Below are 23,941 nucleotides of genomic sequence, written 5' to 3'. Positions count from 1 at the left end.
CGATTAGGACTTCGTCTTTCCGGTAGTCGGCCGTCGGCTCGGTCTTATGTCAAAGGATGTTCCCGCTGTATGCATTCGTCTTTTTCTGTAGTTAACATATATGTCTCTGAGAATTTCAAACGTACTGCTCTTTTTATACCGTCTTGCATTCAAGGAACCAGTTGTATCACACTGTAAAATATGTACTGTACTAATACAGATGAATTAAAACGAATCAAATGGCGTCGTCCGAAGAGTGAGATCCAGGTTACGGTTGGTAGCTCACAACGGCACCACATGTTAAAAGCAGTCGCTGCGAGATGCAGCCAGAATGGGAATCGGCGGCGAAGACACTTCCTCAAGAGATTCCATACGCGGCCGCTGCCCGTAGACTACTTACACCAGAGCGCAGCGCCGCTCGCCCCACTCTGAGATCGTCGCTGAAGACTGGGGAATCAACGCAGCGCAGATCCTGTAGCGCTTGTCCTAATAGTCGGAACCGTGTACAAAGTTTAATTTTAAAGTGATATGTGACTGTCCTTCAGTGCTAGTCAAGTGTAAATAGTGCTTTTGCATTTGGCGACAGTAATAAATACACATTGTTATTCGACTAGCCATGGATTGCATCCAATTCAAGCATTAGAGATTAAAGAGTTTTAGTAAAGTTAATATTTTATGCGTATTGTAGTAACCGCTAGACCTCTTCCTAAAGTAACTGTAGACTCGCTACGATACACACAATACCATGATAACTTTGGGACGAAAGTATCTGAAACATGAGGTTGCCTAATCGTCAAAAAATAATAAGACATTACACACGTTCCACTTCGAAGTAGACTAACACTCTAAGCGCCAAGCCCGTAAAATTTACGGGCCTGGGATCGCGCGAAAATCACCAAGCCCGTAAAATTTACGGGCCGCTACATTTAATTTCATTCAAAACACTGCAACGTTATTTCTACGGGTTTGGCCAGCGCTATACGTTTTTCAGATGTTTATTAACAAAATGCGTCCATAGATGTCACGGCAGCGCTGTAATTCATGTTAAAACTTATCTTTGCGTTCTCAGTCTGTATATCATTCAGTTGTTTGTCATCATGTTTCGGCGCGGTTTATCAGACGCAGAAATTGCGGATTTGATCAATCATAGCGACACTCTGGATAATGTAGAGAGTGATTCAGACGATTCTGAATGCAATGGTGTGTTTGAAGGTACGTATTTCCGAATTTTCCACGTAATTGTGCAGTACGCACATATCTGTTGAACATGTGTAAACGATGTATGTAGTTACACATAATGTGATATTCTTTTTAGAAGACGAGATTGATGACAGTTTGTCTTCAGATGAAGACGAGAATGATGTTGAAGGTGTTGCTTCAAATCCAGCAGCTGTGCCGTATCCGAAAGACAGTGAGTGGACTGCAGTTGACACCTACCGACCTCTGCCTGTCAACACGACACCCAGGCAGATACTAGTGGATATTGATGAGTCGAGTTCTGTACTGGATTGCAGTAAAGTGTTCCTTACTGACAGTGACGTAAATGAACTCAAGAGACAGACAAATTTGTATGCATCACAGACAATACAGAAGAAAAGAAGAGGAAATAATCTGAAGCCCCATTCAGTTTTGAGTTCGTGGAAGCCAGTGACTATAAGTGAGATGAGGCGTTTCTTGGGTATTATTTTCCACATGTGTGTTTCGAAAAAGCCAAAAATTGCGGACCATTGGAGCACTAATCCTGTTCTTAGTTGTAACTTTTGTCCCCATGTCATGAGCCGTTTGCGTTTCACTCAGATACTGTCATGCTTGCATCTTGTTGACAATTCAAATCAGAAAAAACCAGGCGAAGATGGATTTCATCCACTTTACAAAGTTTTGCCATATTATAATAATTTGAAGGAGCGATGTATCCAGGCATATCGTCCCTCAGAAAAAGTGACAATTGATGAAGGAATTTGCCCATTTCGAGGTCGTGTGAGTTTCCGTGTTTACATGCAAAATAAGCCTCATAAGTATGGACTGAAAGTATATGCTGTTGCTGAAGCCAGTAGTGGCTATGTTGTAAATTTTGAAGTTTATGCTGGTAAGCATATTGTTGACAATTCTTCGTCTGCGGTTATTTTGCGATTGTTGTCTGACAGCAGCTTGCTGAACAAAGGCCACACTGTGTATTTAGATCGATTTTATTCCAGTCCAGAGCTATTTCAGCAACTGGCAGAGAAAGGCACTGGAGCTGTTGGTACTGTGAACAAATCCAGGAAAGGATTGCCTAAAGATTTAGTATCTGCTAAGCTGAAAAAGGGCGAAATGTCTTTTCGGCGTAAAGATAATGTATTGGCAATGAAGTGGAAAGATAAGAGAGATGTGTATACATTGTCTACAAGGCATCAAGCAACATTTGGTACGCATACTAAGAGAAATGGGTCTGTAGTATTGAAACCACTTCAGGTACTTGATTACAACCTCAATAAAATTGGAGTGGATATTGGAGACCAACGCCTGCAGTACAATCCGTTCCAGCACAGAACTGTGAAATGGTGGCGAAAATTATATTTCCATTTGCTGCTTATGGGAGTATCAAATGCATTTTGGCTGTACAATGCAGTGCACAGGAAGAAAATTACAATAACAGACTTTATAACAGTGCTTGCAGTTCAGCTTGTTGAAGACGACACACTTGAATTCATTCCAAGAAATGAAGGAACTGTAGGTCGGCTAACAAAGAGACATTTTTTGCAGCACATACCTGCAACTACTAAGAAGTATGCTGCTCGTGTGTGTCACGTGTGCAGTTCCAGGAGCAAGAAACAGAGTGGCAAGGCTTCTCGTAAAGAGACACGATACGAATGTGAACAGTGTGGCGTTGCACTCTGCCTGGAACCTTGCTTTAAAATTTTCCACACTAAAAAACAATATGATTCTGTGTGAAATTTATATGTAATACTGTATACTATCAGAAACATGTAATGTAGTGCCACAATTTTGGTTAAAAATAAATCACAATTGTATTCCCTTATTCGTATGACTTTTTCTAAATTCTTAAAACATCTAAGTGATTTCTATAACTGTACCTTAAAGCTGTGCATTGTAAAGTAGTTTCTTTCACTCAGAATTAAAGTAGAAATGTGCAGCTTCAAGATGGTACCAAATTTGCCACAATCCAAACAGTAGATTTGATGCAGTAATTTTTTTAATATTGGTAAAATTGCCCGGTTTCTAGGGACGGGTGCATAAAATAGGCCTGGTACAGAGAGTGCTAAGCAAGTCTAAATGCTGTCCTGCATTATACACAACTGGTAGGTAAATGTGGCAATTGTGGTGGATGCATAATGAAACATAGTTGACAATTTTGTTAATCAAAAATGTATGTTCACGAAAATTAAAAGTTTCTCTAACAGAAGCAGGAGCAACAGGCATTATCAAGCGAGCACTATCATAATATTTACAACGTTATACTATGAGGCACTGAAAGTCGTGAGACGATGTATGTAAGTAAAATTTTGTTAAGGTTCTCCTAAATGATTTTCGACCTCGCCGCTTGTATGTCACAGGAGAGCTAGAGAGCACGTCTCCACCTAGACTGCAATCAGATATCAAGTGAATTTAGGTAAATAGTACTGTGTCATCCCCGAACTAACTCGATGATCACAGAGTAGGCAAACATATTCTGTGTTGTAGTCAAGTTCAGGTTATACTGGCAGCAGAAAGAATATGTTTCATCAGCAAATGTGTTTCTCGAGTAAGCAAGGACTACAACTTGCGTCTCAAATTTGCATCCGTCTAAGCCCGGAATACAGAAAGAGAGTAAATTGTGTCTCTGCTCTATCAAACTACGAGTATGTCTGATACTCCAGAGATGCAGTGTTGTTACTTTAAATTCCTGTCATTATTTTACTGGATGACTCTAGTGCTTTAGAAGTAGGCAAAATAAGTAGTACTCGATCTTCAGATATTGACATGTAAAGTTCCTATTAGTTGTTATGACGAATAACTGGACATTATTTTGTATGCTGACATTAAAGGCAATAACATGTTATGATAAACATGACAAGAAGTACCGATTTCATCATTTAATTTTCCACGACATTACTAGTAATAGAAGTGTGTGTTGCAGATGCACTAGAAAGAATCTCAGTCTAATATGTTATCTTTTTCTGAGTAAACTGCAACTATTCTACTTTCTCTTCTTCTTTGGTAGCGGTACAGCCGTTGGTGAGCCTTGGATTCTTCAACGATTTTCCTCTGCATTTCTCGGTTGTTTGCCATTCTTATCCACCCCCGGACTCAAATACTGGTGAGATCCACTATTACGTCGTCAATCCACATTCTTCTAGGCCTCGCTGTATGGATTACACCCTTCACCATTTTCCTGGGAATTTTATCGTCTGCCATTCTCTCCACGTGTTCTAGCCATCGCATTCCCTGTGATTTCGAAAATTTTACTATGTCCCATCTTGTATTAATACTTATCATTTGGCATTGTGGAATATTCTCCAGCCTTCTTCCTCCCTTACTGGACGATAGATTTTGCGTATTATTATGCGCTCAAAGGTTTCTACTGCATTTTTATCAAGTTCTGTCAACGTCCATACCTCTAACCCGTAAATGATAACTGGGTGGACTAGGGAGTTTTGTTTTTCTTGCAACAAGGCTACTCCTGAAAAGTTGCGTATTTGCAAAGAGAGCTCTGTTTCCTGCTTGTATTCTTTTCGTTATAGCCTTTCCAATTCTGTTGTCATTTGTTATTAGGGCTACCGATTAGTTAAAAGAGGACACTCCTTTGAAGCATTTCCCACTGATGTTTAGGTCTTAAGGCGTTCTCCTGGCCCCAGATTGTGGCATTACCATACATTTTGTTTGGTTTTCATTTACTATGAGGCCAGTTTCTAATGCTTCTGTTCAATTGCCACGCATGTTTCTCGGAGTACATTGATATTTCTTCTTACTATAGAAATCTCAATAGTTTTCATAAATACGGTGTCTCTTCCGTTGATTTTATTTACTACACTATGCTGGGCCGTATTAAATAGGACAGTAGAGAGATTATGACCTTGCTTGATGCCTTTATTTAAGTCAATTTTTCACTTGTTGTGCTAAAGACACATATTTTTGCTCTTGTCTCTGTCATTGTCATTCTGATTAGTCTTGTTAGTTGAGCACGTAGGCCAACTTCTTTCAGTACTATGTATAGTTCTTGCCTGTTTATGCTCTCAAAGGCTTGTTTGAAGTCGATGAACAGGAAATGCAGATCTACATCACATTCGTAGATCTTTCCCATCACTTGTCTTATCACAAATATTTGATCAGTTGTTCCTCAGTCTATTCGAAAGCCGCACTGACATTCAACTAGTATGTATTCTGCGCACTTCTGTATCCTTTCGTTTAACAGACTTGTGGAGATCTTATAAGATGTGCTTAGGAATGTTATACCTCTATAGTTGTCGCATGCTGTTCTATCCCCTTTCTTACAAATGGGGATTTTTATTCCAGTTTTCCAATTATCCGACATAGTTTGCGTTTCCCAAATGTCGAATATTAATGTGTGCCTTTCGTTTATTATAGGTTCTCCATAAGTTTTTATAAATTCACGAATTATGCTGTCTTCTTAGGGGCTCGATTGTTTTTCATCTTGCGCATAGCCTGGAAGACCTCTTGTAGTTTTGGCTTTCTTGCCTCACTGGCTCATTGACTACTTCCAGCGCCACTCCTTCCTTCTGTGCAGCTGTCTCTTCATCCTCTAAGCTACACTCCTGGAAATTGAAATAAGAACACCGTGAATTCATTGTCCCAGGAAGGGGAAACTTTATTGACACATTCCTGGGGTCAGATTCATCACATGATCACACTGACAGAACCACAGGCACATAGACACAGGCAACAGAGCATGCACAATGTCGGCACTAGTACAGTGTATATCCACCTTTCGCAGCAATGCAGGCTGCTATTCTCCCATGGAGACGATCGTAGAGATGCTGGATGTAGTCCTGTGGAACGGCTTGCCATGCCATTTCCACCTGGCGCCTCAGTTGGACCAGCGTTCGTGCTGGACGTGCAGACCGCGTGAGACGACGCTTCATCCAGTCCCAAACATGCTCAATGGGGGACTGATCCGGAGATCTTGCTGGCCAGGGTAGTTGACTTACACCTTCTAGAGCACGTTGGGTGGCACGGGATACATGCGGACGTGCATTGTCCTGTTGGAACAGCAAGTTCCCTTGCCGGTCTAGGAATGGTAGAACGATGGGTTCGATGACGGTTTGGATGTACCGTGCACTATTCAGTGTCCCCTCGACGATCACCAGTGGTGTACGGCCAGTGTAGGAGATCCCTCCCCACACCATGATGCCGAGTGTTGGCCCTGTGTGCCTCGGTCGTATGCAGTCCTGATTGTGGCGCTCACCTGCACGGCGCCAAACACGCATACGACCATCATTGGCACCAAGGCAGAAGCGACTCTCATCGCTGAAGACGACACGTCGCCATTCGTCCCTCCATTCACGCCTGTCGCGACACCACTGGAGGCGGGCTGCACGATGTTGGGGCGTGAGCGGAAGACGGCCTAACGGTGTGCGGGACCGTAGCCCAGCTTCATGGAGACGGTTGCGAATGGTCCTCGCCGATACCCCAGGAGCAACAGTGTCCCTAATTTGCTGGGAAGTGGCGGTGCGGTCCCCTACGGCACTGCGTAGGATCCTACGGTCTTGGCGTGCATCCGTGCGTCGCTGCGGTCCGGTCCCAGGTCGACGGGCACGTGCACCTTCCGCCGACCACTGGCGACAACATCGATGTACTGTGGAGACCTCACGCCCCACGTGTTGAGCAATTCGGCGGTACGTCTACCCGGCCTCCCGCATGCCCACTATACGCCCTCGCTCAAAGTCCGTCAACTGCACATACGGTTCACGTCCACGCTGTCGCGGCATGCTACCAGTGTTAAAGACTGCGATGGAGCTCCGTATGCCATGGCAAACTGGCTGACACTGACGGCGGCGGTGCACAAATGCTGCGCAGCTAGCGCCATTCGACGGCCAACACCGCGGTTCCTGGTGTGTCCGCTGTGCCGTGCGTGTGATCATTGCTTGTACAGCCCTCTCGCAGTGTCCGGAGCAAGTATGGTGGGTCTGACACACCGGTGTCAATGTGTTCTTTTTTCCATTTCCAGGAGTGTATTATTTAGCTTGTCTTTGAAATACTCTTCCCATCTTCCCAATATCTATTCTTCCTCCCTTACCATTTTCCCATCTTAACTGAAGCACGCCATTGTTTTTGACTGGAATCTGCTCTTTATTTTGCCTGCAGCATGATATAACTTCCTTATTTCATTCTGTTCCTTTAACTCTTCTAGTTCTTGAAATCTCTTCTTAAACCACTCTCTTTCCTTTGTATTACACAGCCTGTTAGCTCTTCTCATTACTTCTCTATATTTATCCACATTATCGCCGGTTTCTCTCTGTGGCACTTTTATTGTTGCCCTGTTCTTTTCCTCTATTCCTGACCTGCAGTCTTCATCAACCCATTCCTGGGTTCTTCTGTTATTTCTTCTGCAGCATCTTTAATGGCTTTTTCAATCCTGCGCTACCTTTAGTCTACTTCTACTCCAGTCGCTTCATTGCTTAAGTTTCTGCTTAGTGTTAGTTGGTATTCTTTTTACTTCATCAGGGATTTTCAGTTTGTCAGTATTCCAGTTCATCTTTTCTGTTCTGCTGCCATTTGTTAATGACAGTTTCTCTCTCAAGACTGATTTCGTCACAAAGTGATCTTTGTCACAATTTGGTCCTCTGAAGCTCCGAACATCTATAAATGACATGGGGTGGCGTGCAATCACTAAAATATGATCAATCTGATTGATTACTCCATTGACTGGAGACTTCCAAGTACCCAGATGGATCCTTTTATGCGAGAAGCAGGTACTTTTAATAATCATATTATTCCTTGCTGCGAGTTGGCATAGTAGGAATCCATTCTCGTTGTTTTCTTCATGTAGTGAATATTTTCCAGAACTGTATATTGATGTTCGTTCCTCCTTATTTTTGCTTTAAAATGTCCTATTACTAGCATTGAGTCATATCTGGGTACTGTGCAGCATACTTTTCTCAAGTCTTCGTAGAACTGTTCTTTTATTATATCCTCTTTTTCCTATGTTCGTGTATATTCATTTACTATTGATATATTCCTAAATTTCCCTCTTAGCCTGTCTGCATATCTTTTCATTTATAAATTCTAATAGGCTTTTCCTGACTTCCCTTGTTGTTCTAAACCCTGTTCCGGATCGGCCTGTTCTTTCTTTCGGTCCACTGTATACCAATGAGTACTCAGGTTTATCTATCTGCCCATTTCCTTGCCGTCTTTCCTGTAGTTCTAAGGCCTCATACTTACAATGCAAAATTTCATTGGCTATTTCTTTCATTTTTTCAGGCTGTGAAGCATTGTCCTCACATTCCAAGATGCTATTGTCCGATCCTTTATCCGTTCTCTTTGCCGTGGGTTGTGATACGTGTTTTCCATCCAGTTTCCGAGGCTTTTGTTGAATTTCGTGGAGGACCAGGATTTGTATCAGGTTTACTCCTCTAGGGAAGCTGGCTTCACTACGCCTCTATAGCCGTCCCTGCCCTGCGTTGAGAAACACACTTCGTCTCGCTCCTCAGTCTAGACCAGTCCGGCTTGGGAGACTCTGACAGTGGCTACGCTAACGCCGGAATAACTCTCAACTTCAACGAAGCACGTAAAACCTCCCACCTGGCACTGGAGGTGCCTGCTATAAGGCGATAGCCTCTGGGAGGAAACTGCAACTACTACAACTGGAATTTCTGTAACTTTCATCTCTTTGAATGTAGCGATCTACTTTGCATTTTTTTTCAACGTTTTCAGAAACAGAATTGCATGTTTCAGTATATTACCATGTGTGTTCGGGTAATGGGATCGAATACGTCGAGATAGCAATGTTCGAAATGGCTCCAAATTTATTCTGACGTTATTGACTGAAAAAAAGTGTAGAAAATCCAGAAATAAAAGGAGACCAACATTGGTGGAGGAACACAAGCCAAGTTTGAAAGAAAAAAAAAATTCTCACTCTGTCTTGTACTCGTATAGATGTTCGTGATAGCACTCTCAGTATTCAAAATTCATCTAATACAATGAACCATTTTCAGCAGTAGTGTAGTTGTAATTATTAGTCATAGAATTTTACGACGATAAGATGGCTGTCTTTGACTGCAGAATATTCAAAGATGCAAAATAGTGCTAGACTGTTTCCTTACATTAAACGTCATTACGTGTATATTTGGATTTTAGAATTTGAATATTTGTGAGAGAAAAATTATTCATTTACAGAAACAAAAGGACATGTTTTTGACTCTATTCATATTGTTGATGAGTCTGGTGAAGTTCGTCTAACAGCAGAAGATTAATACAACTGAATTAAGTAATGTTGATTGTGATAATTAAGTGTAAGAATCCTCATTTCAGATAACTGAACAGTCAATCAGACGGCAGATATGTTTAAGAAAATAGATATTTTGACATAAACGATGTCCAAACATCCGTTGGCGAAATTTCGTCAAGGCAGACTCCGACGTCAGGTTGAATTTCTGAAATTGCACAAACACAGGCAGGGGTAGCAGAATATATCCACAAATTATCAGATCAAGTAAAAAAATTTTCATTTGTGCAGGAAAGAATATGAAGCTGGATGACGCACATAGATTTCAACTGGCTGAGGAATTTTCTAAGTAGACTTGGGAGAAGTAGAAATTAACAGGCAAAATAAATGGCACAAAATTTAATGAATGGAAAGAAAAGGCCTACCCACTAACGACAAACCAAAAATAAATTTAAAACAATAGTGATTACCGTCTTGATGGAGGTAAGTCCAGATAGAACTTAAATGTTTAAGGAAACTGTAGGTTCAGATTTTGCCGAATGTCACAGTGCTGTTTTGGAAGACATAAAATCAGTTAAAAAGGAAATTACTTACTTGTGAGAAAACATGAGGGTTATCGAATCACTACTGCGTAACATTGACGTCATGTGTCATTCCATTCCAAGTGACAATAGAAGAAAATGTACAAGGCAGCGGCTCAGGTTCCCACTGAACAAACATACAACATTGGAGCCCCACCAGGGTGGTGTCAGAAATGCTAAAAGAAAATACGGTGTGACATAGGTGTTTCTGATATTTTTACCTGATAAGGAAAACATACACCAAGTTGTATTCATATAATCATTCTAAGATCTGCTGCTGCATTTGTTGTTAGATATACAGAGCGTCAGATTCGTTAGTACATTCAAGCTGACGCTGCTCTTTGGGGCACTGAGGCAGCATAATCTAGCGACGTTTAAGACTTTGAATATGGTTTACTGGTAAAGTACTTGTCCAGGGGTATTCAGAAGAGACTTTACAAGGAAGTATTTAATCTGGAAGCAAGGCAATCTTCGGAAAAGCTTTGAAACATCTAATTATAGCAACAAATGCTTTCATGCTTCAATCTCAAACAGAGAAGTTTTATGAGTACTGCAGGTGAAGCTGCCTATTGAATTAAGGGAGAAACTGTTTCATAAAATTTCGACTTTTTCATCTGATATATCGACTGAATACCGTCCAGCCAACTTCAGAGTGAGCCTTGGTGACTATGAAGATGGCTGGACGGTATCCAGCCGAAATAACAGAAGAAGAAGTTGAATTTATGCGGCTTCACGCCCGAAATTTTATGGAACAATGTTTGCGCCGCGAAAATATGAAGACGCACATCACTGTCCCCGAAACAAACTGGAGGAATTTGTGTCAGTGTTAGGTTCCACTGACATTATACAAGGAAAAGTAAAAGCTGGGACGTGTGCATCATGATAAGAACAACCTGACATGTTCAACAAACATCTGGGACGGCAAAATATTGGATCAGCTTGCAGTGGAGGCATGGAAATCACGATTTATGTTGTGGAGGGCAGACAAAATTCTCAGGCGATCTGTGCAACTACTGTCTAGCCTGATCTCCCTGCCATGCCAAAAGAAAGTAGCAACAACGGTGATATAACCAATAAAGTTCTGCTTATCATTATTCGAGTGGACTGCAGAATCAGAATTAAAAGAGTCATACTCTAGAGCAAGAGGGCGGAAGATGGTAATGACTTTTTTACGACATGTGCACAGGAAAACTATGAGCAACTACATTAAGCTCCAGAATTCTGGTCATGAGTAGGAGTGGGGTCAGTGACAATAAAATGAACATGCTCCGATGCAATGATAAGAGTGACATACATGAGGAATTATGTTAGTAACTACAGTAATGTACCGGTCAGCCTATAAAGCATATATGGAAGATATCCCTCATGTAATTGTTTTGAATACTGGTACTATTTTGAGTCTACTGTCTTCCAATTTGTATAAGAGGGTGCATGAATCTGTCAAAGTCTGCTATTTACCAATTCCAAAATCCTGGGAGTAATTAGTGCAGAGTCGAAACATGTGAAGATAGAAGATGAGCAGTATTAGCTGATCAGAACATTTGTGAAATGGAAGTCAGTATGTGAACAGAAACTACAGCACTGTGACTACTGACTTATCTTTTATCTGTGACAAGGACAGCGTGTAGAAGTTCTATCACTACGTAAGTTGATGAGTACAGTTTTCCACATGGGCACAAATCTTGACAGTATCTAGTAGAACGTGTACAAACACTCCGCATTTGGAAAAGTATTATGAGACTACAAACGTAGCAGCTTAGTATTAAGAGACTACAAACCTAGCCGCTTGCTAAATTGAACTGTTGTGTTAATGGTTAATGAAAACATCTCAGCAGCGTTATTGCACATTTATTGTGTTGCAAGCGGTTTCGTTCACTGAACATCTTCAGGTTGTCGAGTTGTTCTGAAGTCATGATATAAATGGTGTGGTTGTCATACAGTATTGTGCAATGTTAAAGACCAAATCCAAGTGTACGCAGCATACTGCCATACTGCCACCAGGCGGTCGGCAGAATATTTCTGATCACTGGTTTTGGATTTGGTATGCAACATTACGTGTGAGAACCAGACCAGTTTTGTCATGACTTCAGCACAGCTTGGAAAACTGAAGATGTTCAGTGAAAGAAACCAATTGCAAAACAATAAAAGTGCATTAATACAGCTAAGGTGCTTTTCATTAATCATTAATATTAGTGACAGCTGTGGTACCCAACATGATCAAAAATACGAATTGTGGTAGTTCAGCTGAGTGAAACGGACGATACAACTGTGTGAATGTGGAAACTGAAATAAATATGAACGACAAATCACAAAGACTCGCAACAAATGTACTTGTAGACGTATACGAAGCATGGAACCGCTATTGGTCTGTGGTTAGAACGATGATATCAATATCTGCCTAGGTGCTGGACTTGATGATAATCCAAAAATAATAAGAGCCACCAGTGGTGAGAATGTACACAAACCCTAAAATATAAATACCATTAAAATAAAAAATAGAAATAAAGAAGTGTATGCTCACCAAATTAAGAAACAAATTGATATTACCTGTGACATATGTACAGATACACCTCAGTTCCGTTATACTCAGTCATTTTTCCCCACACGTTTGCACTGTATTCTTTACGCCAGGACCCTTAAATAACTGTTTATACTATGCAAAGTTTGAGTTGAAAAATTTACTTCTCTTGTTGGTGTAGCTTTAGTCAGTTTAACTGTGAGCTATTATGCATTGTACCTGATGGTGTTTAAACGTGTCAGTAGTGACTGACTGCCATTTTTTTGTGTGAGTCCAAAGAATTCCATATTTTTTTCCTTTCTATACAGTCACAGGCTGATACAAAGAAGCAATCTTTAAAGACGAAATGTATTACGAAACCCTGAAATAAAATATGAGTTAGGGTGTCAGTCACATATTTACTTTAAAGAAGGAATTTTAAAACTACTTGTAATGAAAAGAGAGTAAAATTAGAGTGATGACAGATACGTTAAAAAGCAAAACTGTCTTTCCTCAATGGGGGTTTGTTGTCTCTCAATCGGAACATGTCTAAAAATACTATGTTTTATATAAGAGAGTAAATTGTATCTGTGGTCCAGTAGCGTACGTCTGTTACTCCAGAGGTCCAGCGTGGTTAATTTAAATCTCTATCGTAATTTAACTCACTGATTCTGATCTGAAAGAAACAGACAAAATAAATTTTACTGGATGTTCAAATACTGACACGTTAAGTCGTTATTAGTTGTTATAAGCGAATAAGTCGGCATTATTTTGTACGCTGAGATTAAATAACGATGTTTTATTTAATTGCCCGTGACAGTACTACTAATTGAAATGTTTGTTTCAGATACACTAAATCCTGAATCTAATATGCTATCTTTTTCTAAATAAATTGCAACTATTGCTACTAAAAGTTTTGTAACTTTCATCTTTGTGAGTGAAGCGATCTTGTTTGTCTTTTTTCATTGTATAAAAGACAGTTTTTAATGTTCTAGTTTATTAAGTATTCAAGTGGTAAAATCTAATAGAAAGAGATAACAGTATTAAAATACCCTTATGAGATTGGTGTCATCAGTGAAAGCGAAGTGGAGTTTCAATATCCTCGGATTTAAATGAATAGTTAACAAGCGCAGAATATGTATTGAGAGTAGGAGGACGGAAGCAATCAGGAATAGTGGAAATTAGATTAGCGGTTAAAATCCAAAAATCGGGGACCATGTAGTCGACAATGCGGTGGCCTTCTTGGTTTCTGGAAGGAAATTACACATGACACACGACGCAGGGAAGATAGCTTAGAAAAAGTCGACTAGCACACGCAAAGAGAGCACATGGATTTTTGGGAGTCTGATGATCTAGTAAAACAAAACTAGACATGCTCATTTTGATGTAGGGCACAACGGCGTTGAAACGGGAAAATGTTTAACAAGTCTTCCATAGTATAACAGTGAAATGTTCCTGTAAGGATCGTTTCACAATATTAAGTATGATTTACCCCGTTACTCCATCTCAAATTGGCGTCTCTAACCCGGGAGAAGACTGAATAGTGGAATGTATTACTTCATCCATAGTTAACGTTATGGTGCAAACGACATGTGTTCTGCAACAGTTTAAAACATATTTCTATATACAGGGTGATCCATTGATATTGGTCGGGCCAAATATCTCACGAAATAAGGATCAAACGAAAAAACTACAAATAACGAAACTCGTCTAGCTTGAAGGGGGAAACCAGATGACGATAGATGGCGCTGCCATAGGTCAAACGGATATCAACTGCGTTTTTTTTAGTAGGAACCCCCATTTTCATTACACATTCGTGTAGTACGTAAAGAAATATGAATGTTTTAGTTGGACCACTTTTTTCGCTTTGTGATAGATGGCGCTGTAATAGTCAAAAACGTATAATTACGTGGTATCACGTAACATTCCGCCAGTGCGGACGGTAGTTGCTTCGTGATACATTACCCGTGGTAAAATGGACCGTTTACCAATTGCGGAAAAGGTCGATATCATGTTGATGTATGGCTATTGTGATCAAAATGCCCAACGGGCGTGTGCTGTGTATGCTGCTCGGTATCCTGGACGACATCATCCAAATGTCCGGACCGTTAGCCGGATAGTTACGTTAGTTAAGGAAACAGAAAGTGTTCAGCCACATGTGAAACGTCAGCCACGACCTGCAACAAATGATGATGCCCAAGTAGGTGTTTTAGCTGCTGTCGTGTCTAATCCGCACATCAGTAGCAGGCAAATTGCGCGAGAATCGGGAATCTCAAAAACGTCGGTGTTGAGAATGCTACATCAACATCGATTGCACCCGTACCATATTTCTATGCACCAGGAATTGCATGGCGACGACTTTGAACGTCGTGTACAGTTCTGCCACTGGGCACAAGAGAAATAACTGGACGATGACAGATTTTTTGCACGCGTTCTATTTAGCGACGAAGTGTCATTCACCAAGAGCGATAACGTAAACCGGCATAATATGCACTATTGGGCAACGGAAAATCCACGATCGTTGCGACAAGTAGAACATCAGCGACCTTGGCGGGTTAATGTATGGTGCGGCATTATGGGAGGAAGGATAATTGGCTCCCATTTTATCGCTGACAACCTGAATGATGCAATACATGCTGATTTCCTACGTAATGTTCTACCGATGTTACTACAAGATGTTTGACTGCATGACAGAATGGCTATGTACTTCCAACATGATGGATGTACGGCACATAGCTCGCGTGCGGTTGAAGTGGTATTGAATAGCATATTTCATGACAGGTGGATTGGTCGTCGAAGCACCATACCATGACCCGCGCGTTCACCGGATCTGACGTCCCCGGATTTCTTTCTGTGGGGAAAGTTGAAGGATATTTGCTATGGTGATGCACCGACAACGCCTGACAACACGCGTCAACGCATTGTCAATGCATGTGCGAACATTTTGGAAGGCGAACCACTCGCTCTTGAGAGGAATGTCGTTACACGTATTGCCAAATGCGTTGAGATTGACGGACATCATTTTGAGCACTTATTGCATTAATGTGGTATTTACAGTTAATCACGCTGTAATAGCATGCGTTCTCAGAAATGATAAGTTCATAAAGGTACATGTATCACATTGGAACAACAGAAACAAAATGTTCAAACGTACCTAATTTCTGTATTTTAATTTAAAAAACCTGCCTATTACCAACTGTTCGTCTAAAATTGTGAGCCATATGTTTGTGACTATTACAGCGCCATCCATCACAAAGAGAAAAAACTGGTCCAACTAAAACATTCATATTTCTTTACGTACTACACGAATATGTAATAAAAATGGGGGTTCCTATTTTAAAAAAAACGCAGTAGATATGCGTCTGACCTATGGCAGCGCCATTTAGCGAGCCGCCCATAGGGCCATCTGGTTTCCCCCTTCAAGCTAGACAAGTTTCGTTCTTTGTAGTTTTTTCGTTTGAGGCTTATTTCGTGAGATATTTGGCCCGGTCACGATCAATGGACCACCGTGTATATATATAACTATTATTCAGTGTTTCTCACGTAATCAACACTTCTATTTTATATTACTTGTGTCTCATATTCCACACGCCTAAAATTGATAACCTGACTTCAAATAATTAATACAAAACAATGGCCCTGAATTAGTAGAAATCCTAACAATAACCTATACAATTCATAAGTTACTTACCTCACAAAAATCTTCATTACAAGAACTACTGCAATACAGGTAGCGCCAATACAGCCAGCTAAATAAGAGACTCTAACTACTGAAGGCTCGAACTACTAATAGGCATGTGGTTAGCAAAGGAAAGATTTTTTTGCAGAGCAAACAAAGTATTTACCTTAAGAATGTGACAACCAGTTCAAAAATTATGTAATCATCAGTAATAAATCACAGTGACGGATATACACTCCTGGAAATTGAAATAAGAACACCGTGAATTCATTGTCCCAGGAAGGGGAAACTTTATTGACACATTCCTGGGGTCAGATACATCACATGATCACACTGACAGAACCACAGGCACATAGACACAGGCAACAGAGCATGCACAATGTCGACACTAGTACAGTGTATATCCACCTTTCGCAGCAATGCAGGCTGCTATTCTCCCATGGAGACGATCGTAGAGATGCTGGATGTAGTCCTGTGGAACGGCTTGCCATGCCATTTCCACCTGGCGCCTCAGTTGGACCAGCGTTCGTGCTGGACGTGCAGACCGCGTGAGACGACGCTTCATCCAGTCCCAAACATGCTCAATGGGGGACAGATCCGGAGATCTTGCTGGCCAGGGTAGTTGATTTACACCTTCTAGAGCACGTTGGGTGGCACGGGATACATGCGGACGTGCATTGTCCTGTTGGAACAGCAAGTTCCCTTGCCGGTCTAGGAATGGTAGAACGATGGGTTCGAGACGGTTTGGATGTACCGTGCACTATTCAGTGTCCCCTCGACGATCACCAGTGGTGTACGGCCAGTGTAGGAGATCGCTCCCCACACCATGATGCCGGGTGTTGGCCCTGTGTGCCTCGGTCGTATGCAGTCCTGATTGTGGCGCTCACCTGCACGGCGCCAAACACGCATACGACCATCATTGGCACCAAGGCAGAAGCGACTCTCATCGCTGAAGACGATACGTCTCCATTCGTCCCTCCATTCACGCCTGTCGCGACACCACTGGAGGCGGGCTGCACGATGTTGGGGCGTGAGCGGAAGACGGCCTAACGGTGTGCGGGACCGTAGCCCAGCTTCATGGAGACGGTTGCGAATGGTCCTCGCCGATACCCCAGGAGCAACAGTGTCCCTAATTTGCTGGGAAGTGGCGGTGCGGTCCCCTACGGCACTGCGTAGGATCCTACGGTCTTGGCGTGCATCCGTGCGTCGCTGCGGTCCGGTCCCAGGTCGACGGGCACGTGCACCTTCCGCCGACCACTGGCGACAACATCGATGTACTGTGGAGACCTCACGCCCCACGCGTTGAGCAATTCGGCGGTACGTCCACCCGGCCTCCCGCATGCCCACTATACGCCCTCGCTCAAAGTCCGTCAGCTGCACATACGGTTCACGTCCACGCTGTCGCGGCATGCTACCAGTGTTAAAGACTGCGATGGAGCTCCATATGCCACGGCAAACTGGCTGACACTGACGGCGGCGGTGCACAAATGCTGCGCAGCTAGCGCCATTCGACGGCCAACACCGCGGTTCCTGGTGTGTCCGCTGTGCCGTGCGTGTGATCATTGCTTGTACAGCCCTCTCGCAGTGTCCGGAGCAAGTATGGTGGGTCTGACACACCGGTGTCAATGTGTTCTTTTTTCCATTTCCAGGAGTGTACATTCAGACCGTCCGCTCACGCTAATACTGCAAACCTCCAACACTGCTAATTATTAATCTCTAACCTCCATCACTGCTGACTACTCACTCCCAACTTCCATCAGAGCTGGCTGTTCGCCTCCAACTGCCATCACCGCTGTCTGTTAACTTCCAACTGCGAGTCCGACCAGCCACAGAGTCTCTTACAGAGTGCGCACTGCGCTGTCAACGTTAGTAATTCAGAGTGCTACATAGCGCTGCCAACATACAAACACATAAACAGCCTACTTACAGCTGCAAGCACTCGACCGATGGAGCACGCCACCGTCTCTTGTGTTTCCACGCACGGCTTTCCGTATTGGGAAGGAGCGCCTGGTTCCCGGCACGAATCCGCCCGGCGGAACCGGTGAGCCGGCCAGTCTGTGGATGGTTTTTAGGAGTTCTCCATCTGCCTCGGCGAATGCAGGCTGGTTCCCCTTATTCCGCCTCAGCTACACCATGTCGGCATACACCACCATTATTCTACCACGCAAACATAGGGGTTACACTCTTCTGGTATGAGACGTTCCGTGGGGGGCGGGGGGGGGGGGGGGGGGGAGACGGGGGTGTCCACCGGGGGCCAAACCGCACAATAACCCTGAAAGAGTAGATCGGTGTGGGGCGGCGGTGGGGTGAAGTGGACTGCGGTGCTCGTCATGGGGCAGTGGACCAATGCTGCTGCGGCTGGGACGGATCCTCTCCATCGTTTCTAGGCCCCCGGTTCACATACAGTGCAATGCAATAGAATCTCATATTCCTAAGTTCTTTACTTTCCCTTCCCTCTTGCATGAGAGAATGAGTGAATGTATGTGTCACCTTTGTGTTACCAATGTAGCTGTAGTGTAGCGCTTTCCGGCTGCTGTTTTGACAACATGATCAACGTTGGGTACGTTGACCAAAGTAAAGAGTTTTTCCCCCTTTTGTAAGCCATTTGGCTTTTCATTATATTGGTGACCCCTTCCGTTCCTCTCTTATAACTGGGTGATCCAGTCAGCAAGTGCGCACGAACACGCTGCTGCTGAGTCTTGGTAAGTGGGTATCGGCGGTTAAGCGCGAGCTTGGTAACCTCGTGACGATGTTGTGTTGGTTTTTAGCCTAACTGAAGTACAGGGTGTATCAAAAAGAATCGCCCGATTTGGCACATCATAATTATGGAACTAATAAACATATACAATGAATTTTATTTTTTGATGAACGGGAAACTCAAAAAGTTTTTTCGTACCTTTTCATAGATGCTGAATAAGCCCCCCTTGAGATGCACGGCATATGTCAATGCGGTATTCAAATTGTTCCCACGCTGTAGCGAACATGTCCTGAGTTAAAGCTTCCACAGCTGCAGTTATCTGATGTCTCAGTTCATTCATTATGGTTGGTAACGGATCCCCAGAAGAAATAATCACACGCAGTCAGGTCCGGTGACCTTGGAGGCCAATAATGTAAGGCTGAATCATTTGATCCAATGCGACCGATCCACCGTTTAGTAATCCTTTGATTTAAAAATTCCCACACTTCCAGAGGCCAGCGTGGCGGTGCTTCATCCTGTTGGTAAGTGAAGTCGTTCGAATCGGTCTCCAACTGTGAGAAAAGCAAGTTCTCAAGCATATTGAGATATTTGCTTCCTGTAACAGTGTTCTCGGCAAAGAAAAACGGGCCGTGAAATTGCACAAAACACGTAAAATTCTGTAGAGCCCCTCTCATGAAATTTCCTGGCAGATTAAAACTGTGTACCAGACCGAGACCCGAACACGGGACCTTTGCCTTACGCCGGTACGTGCTCTACCATATAGGCTACCGAAGCCTCCTCGTAGCCTTATTTCTGCCAGTACCTCGTCTCCTGCCTTCCAAACTTGGACGGGGCGTGAGTCGTGCGTGGGTAGCTCAGATGGACAGTCTGCTTTCCGCAGCGCTGCGGCGAGGACGTCTTGTTTTCGTCCCGTCCGCGCGGTCTCGAGTGACAGTAGTTGTTTACTACTTCGTCGCCGCTAGTTTAGAGTCCATCACTACCGACGCAATATGGCACATTCATGCAGACAAACCACCATCAAGATCAGTTTTCAACTCGATCATGCACGACCGCGAGCTTTTGAAGTGGAACATTTTCTACGTTGCGACGTTAAAACTGAACCGCAGGACATTATAGGTATCCGTCTCTCTATCACGAGGAGTGTTGTCTACGTCAAGTTAGTAAGTGACGAAGTGTGCAACAGATTCGTGCGCGCACATGCGAACGAGCTTATATTCAAACATTCTGATGGCCATATTGGGGCGGTCTCTATCGATCACGCCTGGCTTGGTCTCCATACGACACGCGTTTTCGAAGTCCCTTTCGAAGTACCACCGGACGTAGTCACCGTGGCTTTCCAGGCTTACGGCAGAGTGGAAGGTGGTCAACTACATGGCCGGAAAATGGACCACCTTTACAACGTACTCGGTTTTAACGGGGTGCGACAGATCAAAATTGAACTGATCAAACAAGTACCATTCTATCTTGTCATCGGCGGATGTAGGGCGATCATTATGTATGACGGTCAGCCACGCACTTGCTCCAGTTGTGGCCAAGAAGGGCACGTCAGGTCGGATTGTCTCGGACGACGGCTTACTCAAATCCCCACGGGTGAATCTATGCCTCCTTCTACGGTGACGACCCTTTTCCTCAATTATACCGAGGTTGCACGGGCGGCAACCCTTTGTGATTCGGACCACCTTCGTCCGATAGCCACCACCGATAGCGAGGCCACAGTGGATTCCGCAGTACCCGATCCGGTCTCTATAACGGGGCCCCCTCCTGAGGATAATCACCGACCGACCTTGCAAGAAAGCACATATGCCGGGATGGACATTGACCCACGGGTTGTGCCGACAGCGGCTTTTCTTCCAGACACCGGAGCAGCTGAAGAAATCCACCCATATTCGGATACTGAAACACACGTCTATAAACAGCGTTCCCAGTGGAAACACAAGAGACGATGGCGTGCTCCATCGGTCGAGTGCTTGCAGCTGTAATTAGGCTGTTTATGTGTTTGTATGTTGGCAGCGCTGTGTAGCACTCTGCATTACTAACGTTGACAGCGCAGTGCGCACTCTGTAAGAGACTCTGTGGCTGGTCGGACTAGCAGTTGGAAGTTAACAGTCAGCGGTGATGGCAGTTGGAGGCAAACAGCCAGCACTGATGGAAGTTGGGAGTGAGTAGTCAGCAGTGATGGAGGTTAGAGGTTAATAATTAGCAGTGTTGGAGGTATTCAGTATTAGCGGACGGTCTGAATGTATATCCGTCACTGAGATTTATTACTGATGATTATATAATTTTTGAACTGGTTGTCACATTCTTAAGGTAAATACATTGTTTGCTCTGCAAAAAAATCTTTCCTTTGCTAACCACATGCCTATTAGTAGTTCGAGCCTTCAGTAGTTAGAGTCTCTTGTTTAGCTGGCTGTATTGGCTCTAACTGTATTGCAATAGTTCTTGTAATGAAGATTTTTGTGAGGTAAGTAATTTATGAATTGTATAGGATATTGTTAGGATTTCTACTAATTCAGGGCCATTGTTTTGTATTAATTATTTGAAGTGAGGTTATCAATTTTAAAGCAGTTAGATCGCGTTACCCTTGAATATTATGAGTAATTAATGATTAGGTAAAGTTCGAGTTCTGTTTGTCAGGGAAAATTCTGCTGGTCAATGTTGAGATGATAAAGAATAGCAAAGAGACAGCATAGTCAATTTCACTCAGCAATATAAACAGAAAATTTAAATAAAGGAGTTTCACAGCGATCGTCTGACATGGACTGTGAACATTCCGACGACGGTATCGGCGGTGCAGGGGTCGCAGTAACATCCCACCCAACAGATCGCCATGGTGACGGCTTCAGTACCTCCGACCCCACAGTACAGCAGGATCACAAGCAGACAGCTGCTGCCTATTCCCAGGCAGTAGCGCCGAAGGAGTCTGCGCCGAGTGCCTCAGCAGCCACAAACAGCCACCAACAGCCGATGGTATTTCATGGCGACTGGGCGGACGACAGTGAGGAAAACTCCTTGCCCATCGTGTCGGACCACACGTGGTAGAATTCACCCCACCAGTAATGATCCTTTTCCACCATCAGATACAGAGATGAGACAGCCTTACAAGGGTGTTGATGGCCAACAAGGGTGCTGTGGATAGACCTCAAACTTATCGCGTTGCGACTATAAACAATAACACTATACGGACGAGCGCTAAGTTATCCTTGCTTCAGGATATGTTGAATTCTGCTTCCACTGATATGGCCCTTCTCCAGGAGGTGTACGCCGACGATTTCCCAGGCATGTAGGATTATGATGCAAGCGTCTCTCCAGTTTCCACCACAGGCAGTGGTGTTGCTGTAATTCCTCGGGAAGGGATAGTGGCGGACGACATCCTCTTTCTGTCTGGGGCAAGAGGAATGGCACTCACAGAATTAGGTGTTTGCCTTATCAACATCTACGCACCTTCCGGAACGGTCAAACGTCGCGAACGTTCACGATTCTTTGCTGAAGACGTCGTCCCGCTCTTCCAAGGCCGCCACGACCATCTGGTGTTTGGAGGTGACTACAATTGTGTACTGGCGCCCAGAGACCAACTCCCGCGACATAATCCGTGCCCGGAACTCGAGATGCTAATCCGAGACCGGCAGATGGTGGACACTTGGAAACATCTTCACGGCTACCGACCGGGATTCACACACTTCTCGAGTCACTCTTCCAGTCGCATCGACCGGATTTATGTCTCACGCTCTCTTGCTGCTGGGACACAGGATGCGGAACTATGGCCTGCAGCTTTTTCGGACCACTCAGCTTACATTTGTGCCGTCACACTGCGCGGCAACAAGTGTGGAGAAGCCGCAGCCCGTGGAAATTAAACATCGCTCACCTGTCGTACCCGGGTTGCCGCCAAGCCTTGAGGATACGTGGCATTCGTGTGAAAATCGCCTCCACGCATTTCCCACAACGATCCACTGGTGGTTGGACTGCGCCAAACCGGCACTGAGGCGAACGTTGATAACCTACGGTGGCGACCACACTGCTTTTCGTAGACATACACTCGATTTTTACATCATGGTACTGCGCGACTACGATGCTATGGCGCCCTCTCCGGAACGACAAACGGCTGTCCACCGTGCTAAGGCTCAGATCATCGCTAATATGGGACGCCATCTAGAGGGGGTGGTCATCCGCTCGAGGACGCAGGATCGGATACCGAGCGAACGACCGTCGATGTTCCACTTACTTCGTGAACGTAAGCGACGCCAACGAGAGCTGATACGCTTCATCAACACGGAGGACGGTTGTCGCATCATCACGCAACAAGACATAAACACAGCGTTCTACGATCATTATTCCTAGCTCTATCCAGCTCAGACTCCTGATCCGACAGCACTGGAAGACGTCTCTCAAACGGTTTACGGCACCGTCACCCCGGCAATGGAAGTGGCCCTGATGGAAGAAATTGCGGAAGAAGAAGTGATCGACGCCATTAGAAAAGGAGCTGTCAATAAGTCTCCGGGTCCTGATGGCCTCCCCTTGGAATTTTACCGGACTTTTCAATATTTATTAGCCACCCGATGGACGGACATCTGTCGCGAACTACTATCCCCGGAAGTGCCGCTCCCTACGGCCTTTGAGGAAAGGATGATCATCCCAATTCACAAACCATCTGGTGGCTCACTGCTGCAGGACTACCGCCCGTTGACGCTATTGAACTGCGACTTTATCTTTCCTCGACTGTTGGCGGCGCGGATACACCACACCTTAAGACACGTCATCTCACCCGATCAAACTTCATTAGGAGGCGACAATAATATTCAAACAGCACTTAGTGAATATCGTGATTTGATCTCGCTGGCGAGGGCATGTTGTCTGAAGGGTGTGCTGGCGGCAATTGATTTCAGTCAAGCATTCGACTGCGTGGACCACGACTATTTGAAAGCGGTCCTCCAACATAAGCAGTACCCACAGCCATTCGTCACTGTCGTCATGCGACTACTCCGTGGGGCGACATCCAGCGTGATCGTCAACGGCCGACCTGCGCAGCCTCTCACCATTTCTCGGTCGGTACGCCAAGGCTGCCCTCTGTCCACTTTACTTTACGCTGTGGCCATGGAACCACTCCTATGCGGCCTGCGCCAACGACTAA

General features: G+C 44.1%; 1 protein-coding gene across 1 annotated transcript in view; it reads left to right on the top strand.

The window, feature by feature from the left end:
• The window catches only part of LOC124568457 (piggyBac transposable element-derived protein 4-like), a 79,944-nt gene that overhangs the window by 19,453 nt on the left and 36,550 nt on the right, over positions 1 to 23,941 (top strand). The window contains exon 3 of the mRNA XM_047131054.1: positions 1,295 to 2,809. Coding sequence (XP_046987010.1) covers positions 1,295 to 2,809 — 1,515 coding nt within the window. The remainder of the gene's footprint in view (positions 1 to 1,294; positions 2,810 to 23,941) is intronic.

Source organism: Schistocerca americana, chromosome 1 (assembly GCF_021461395.2).
Source record: "Schistocerca americana isolate TAMUIC-IGC-003095 chromosome 1, iqSchAmer2.1, whole genome shotgun sequence".
Taxonomy (NCBI): domain Eukaryota; kingdom Metazoa; phylum Arthropoda; class Insecta; order Orthoptera; family Acrididae; genus Schistocerca; species Schistocerca americana.
The sequence above is the reverse complement of the archived record's forward strand: the minus strand, read 5'-3'. Positions and strand labels throughout refer to the sequence as shown.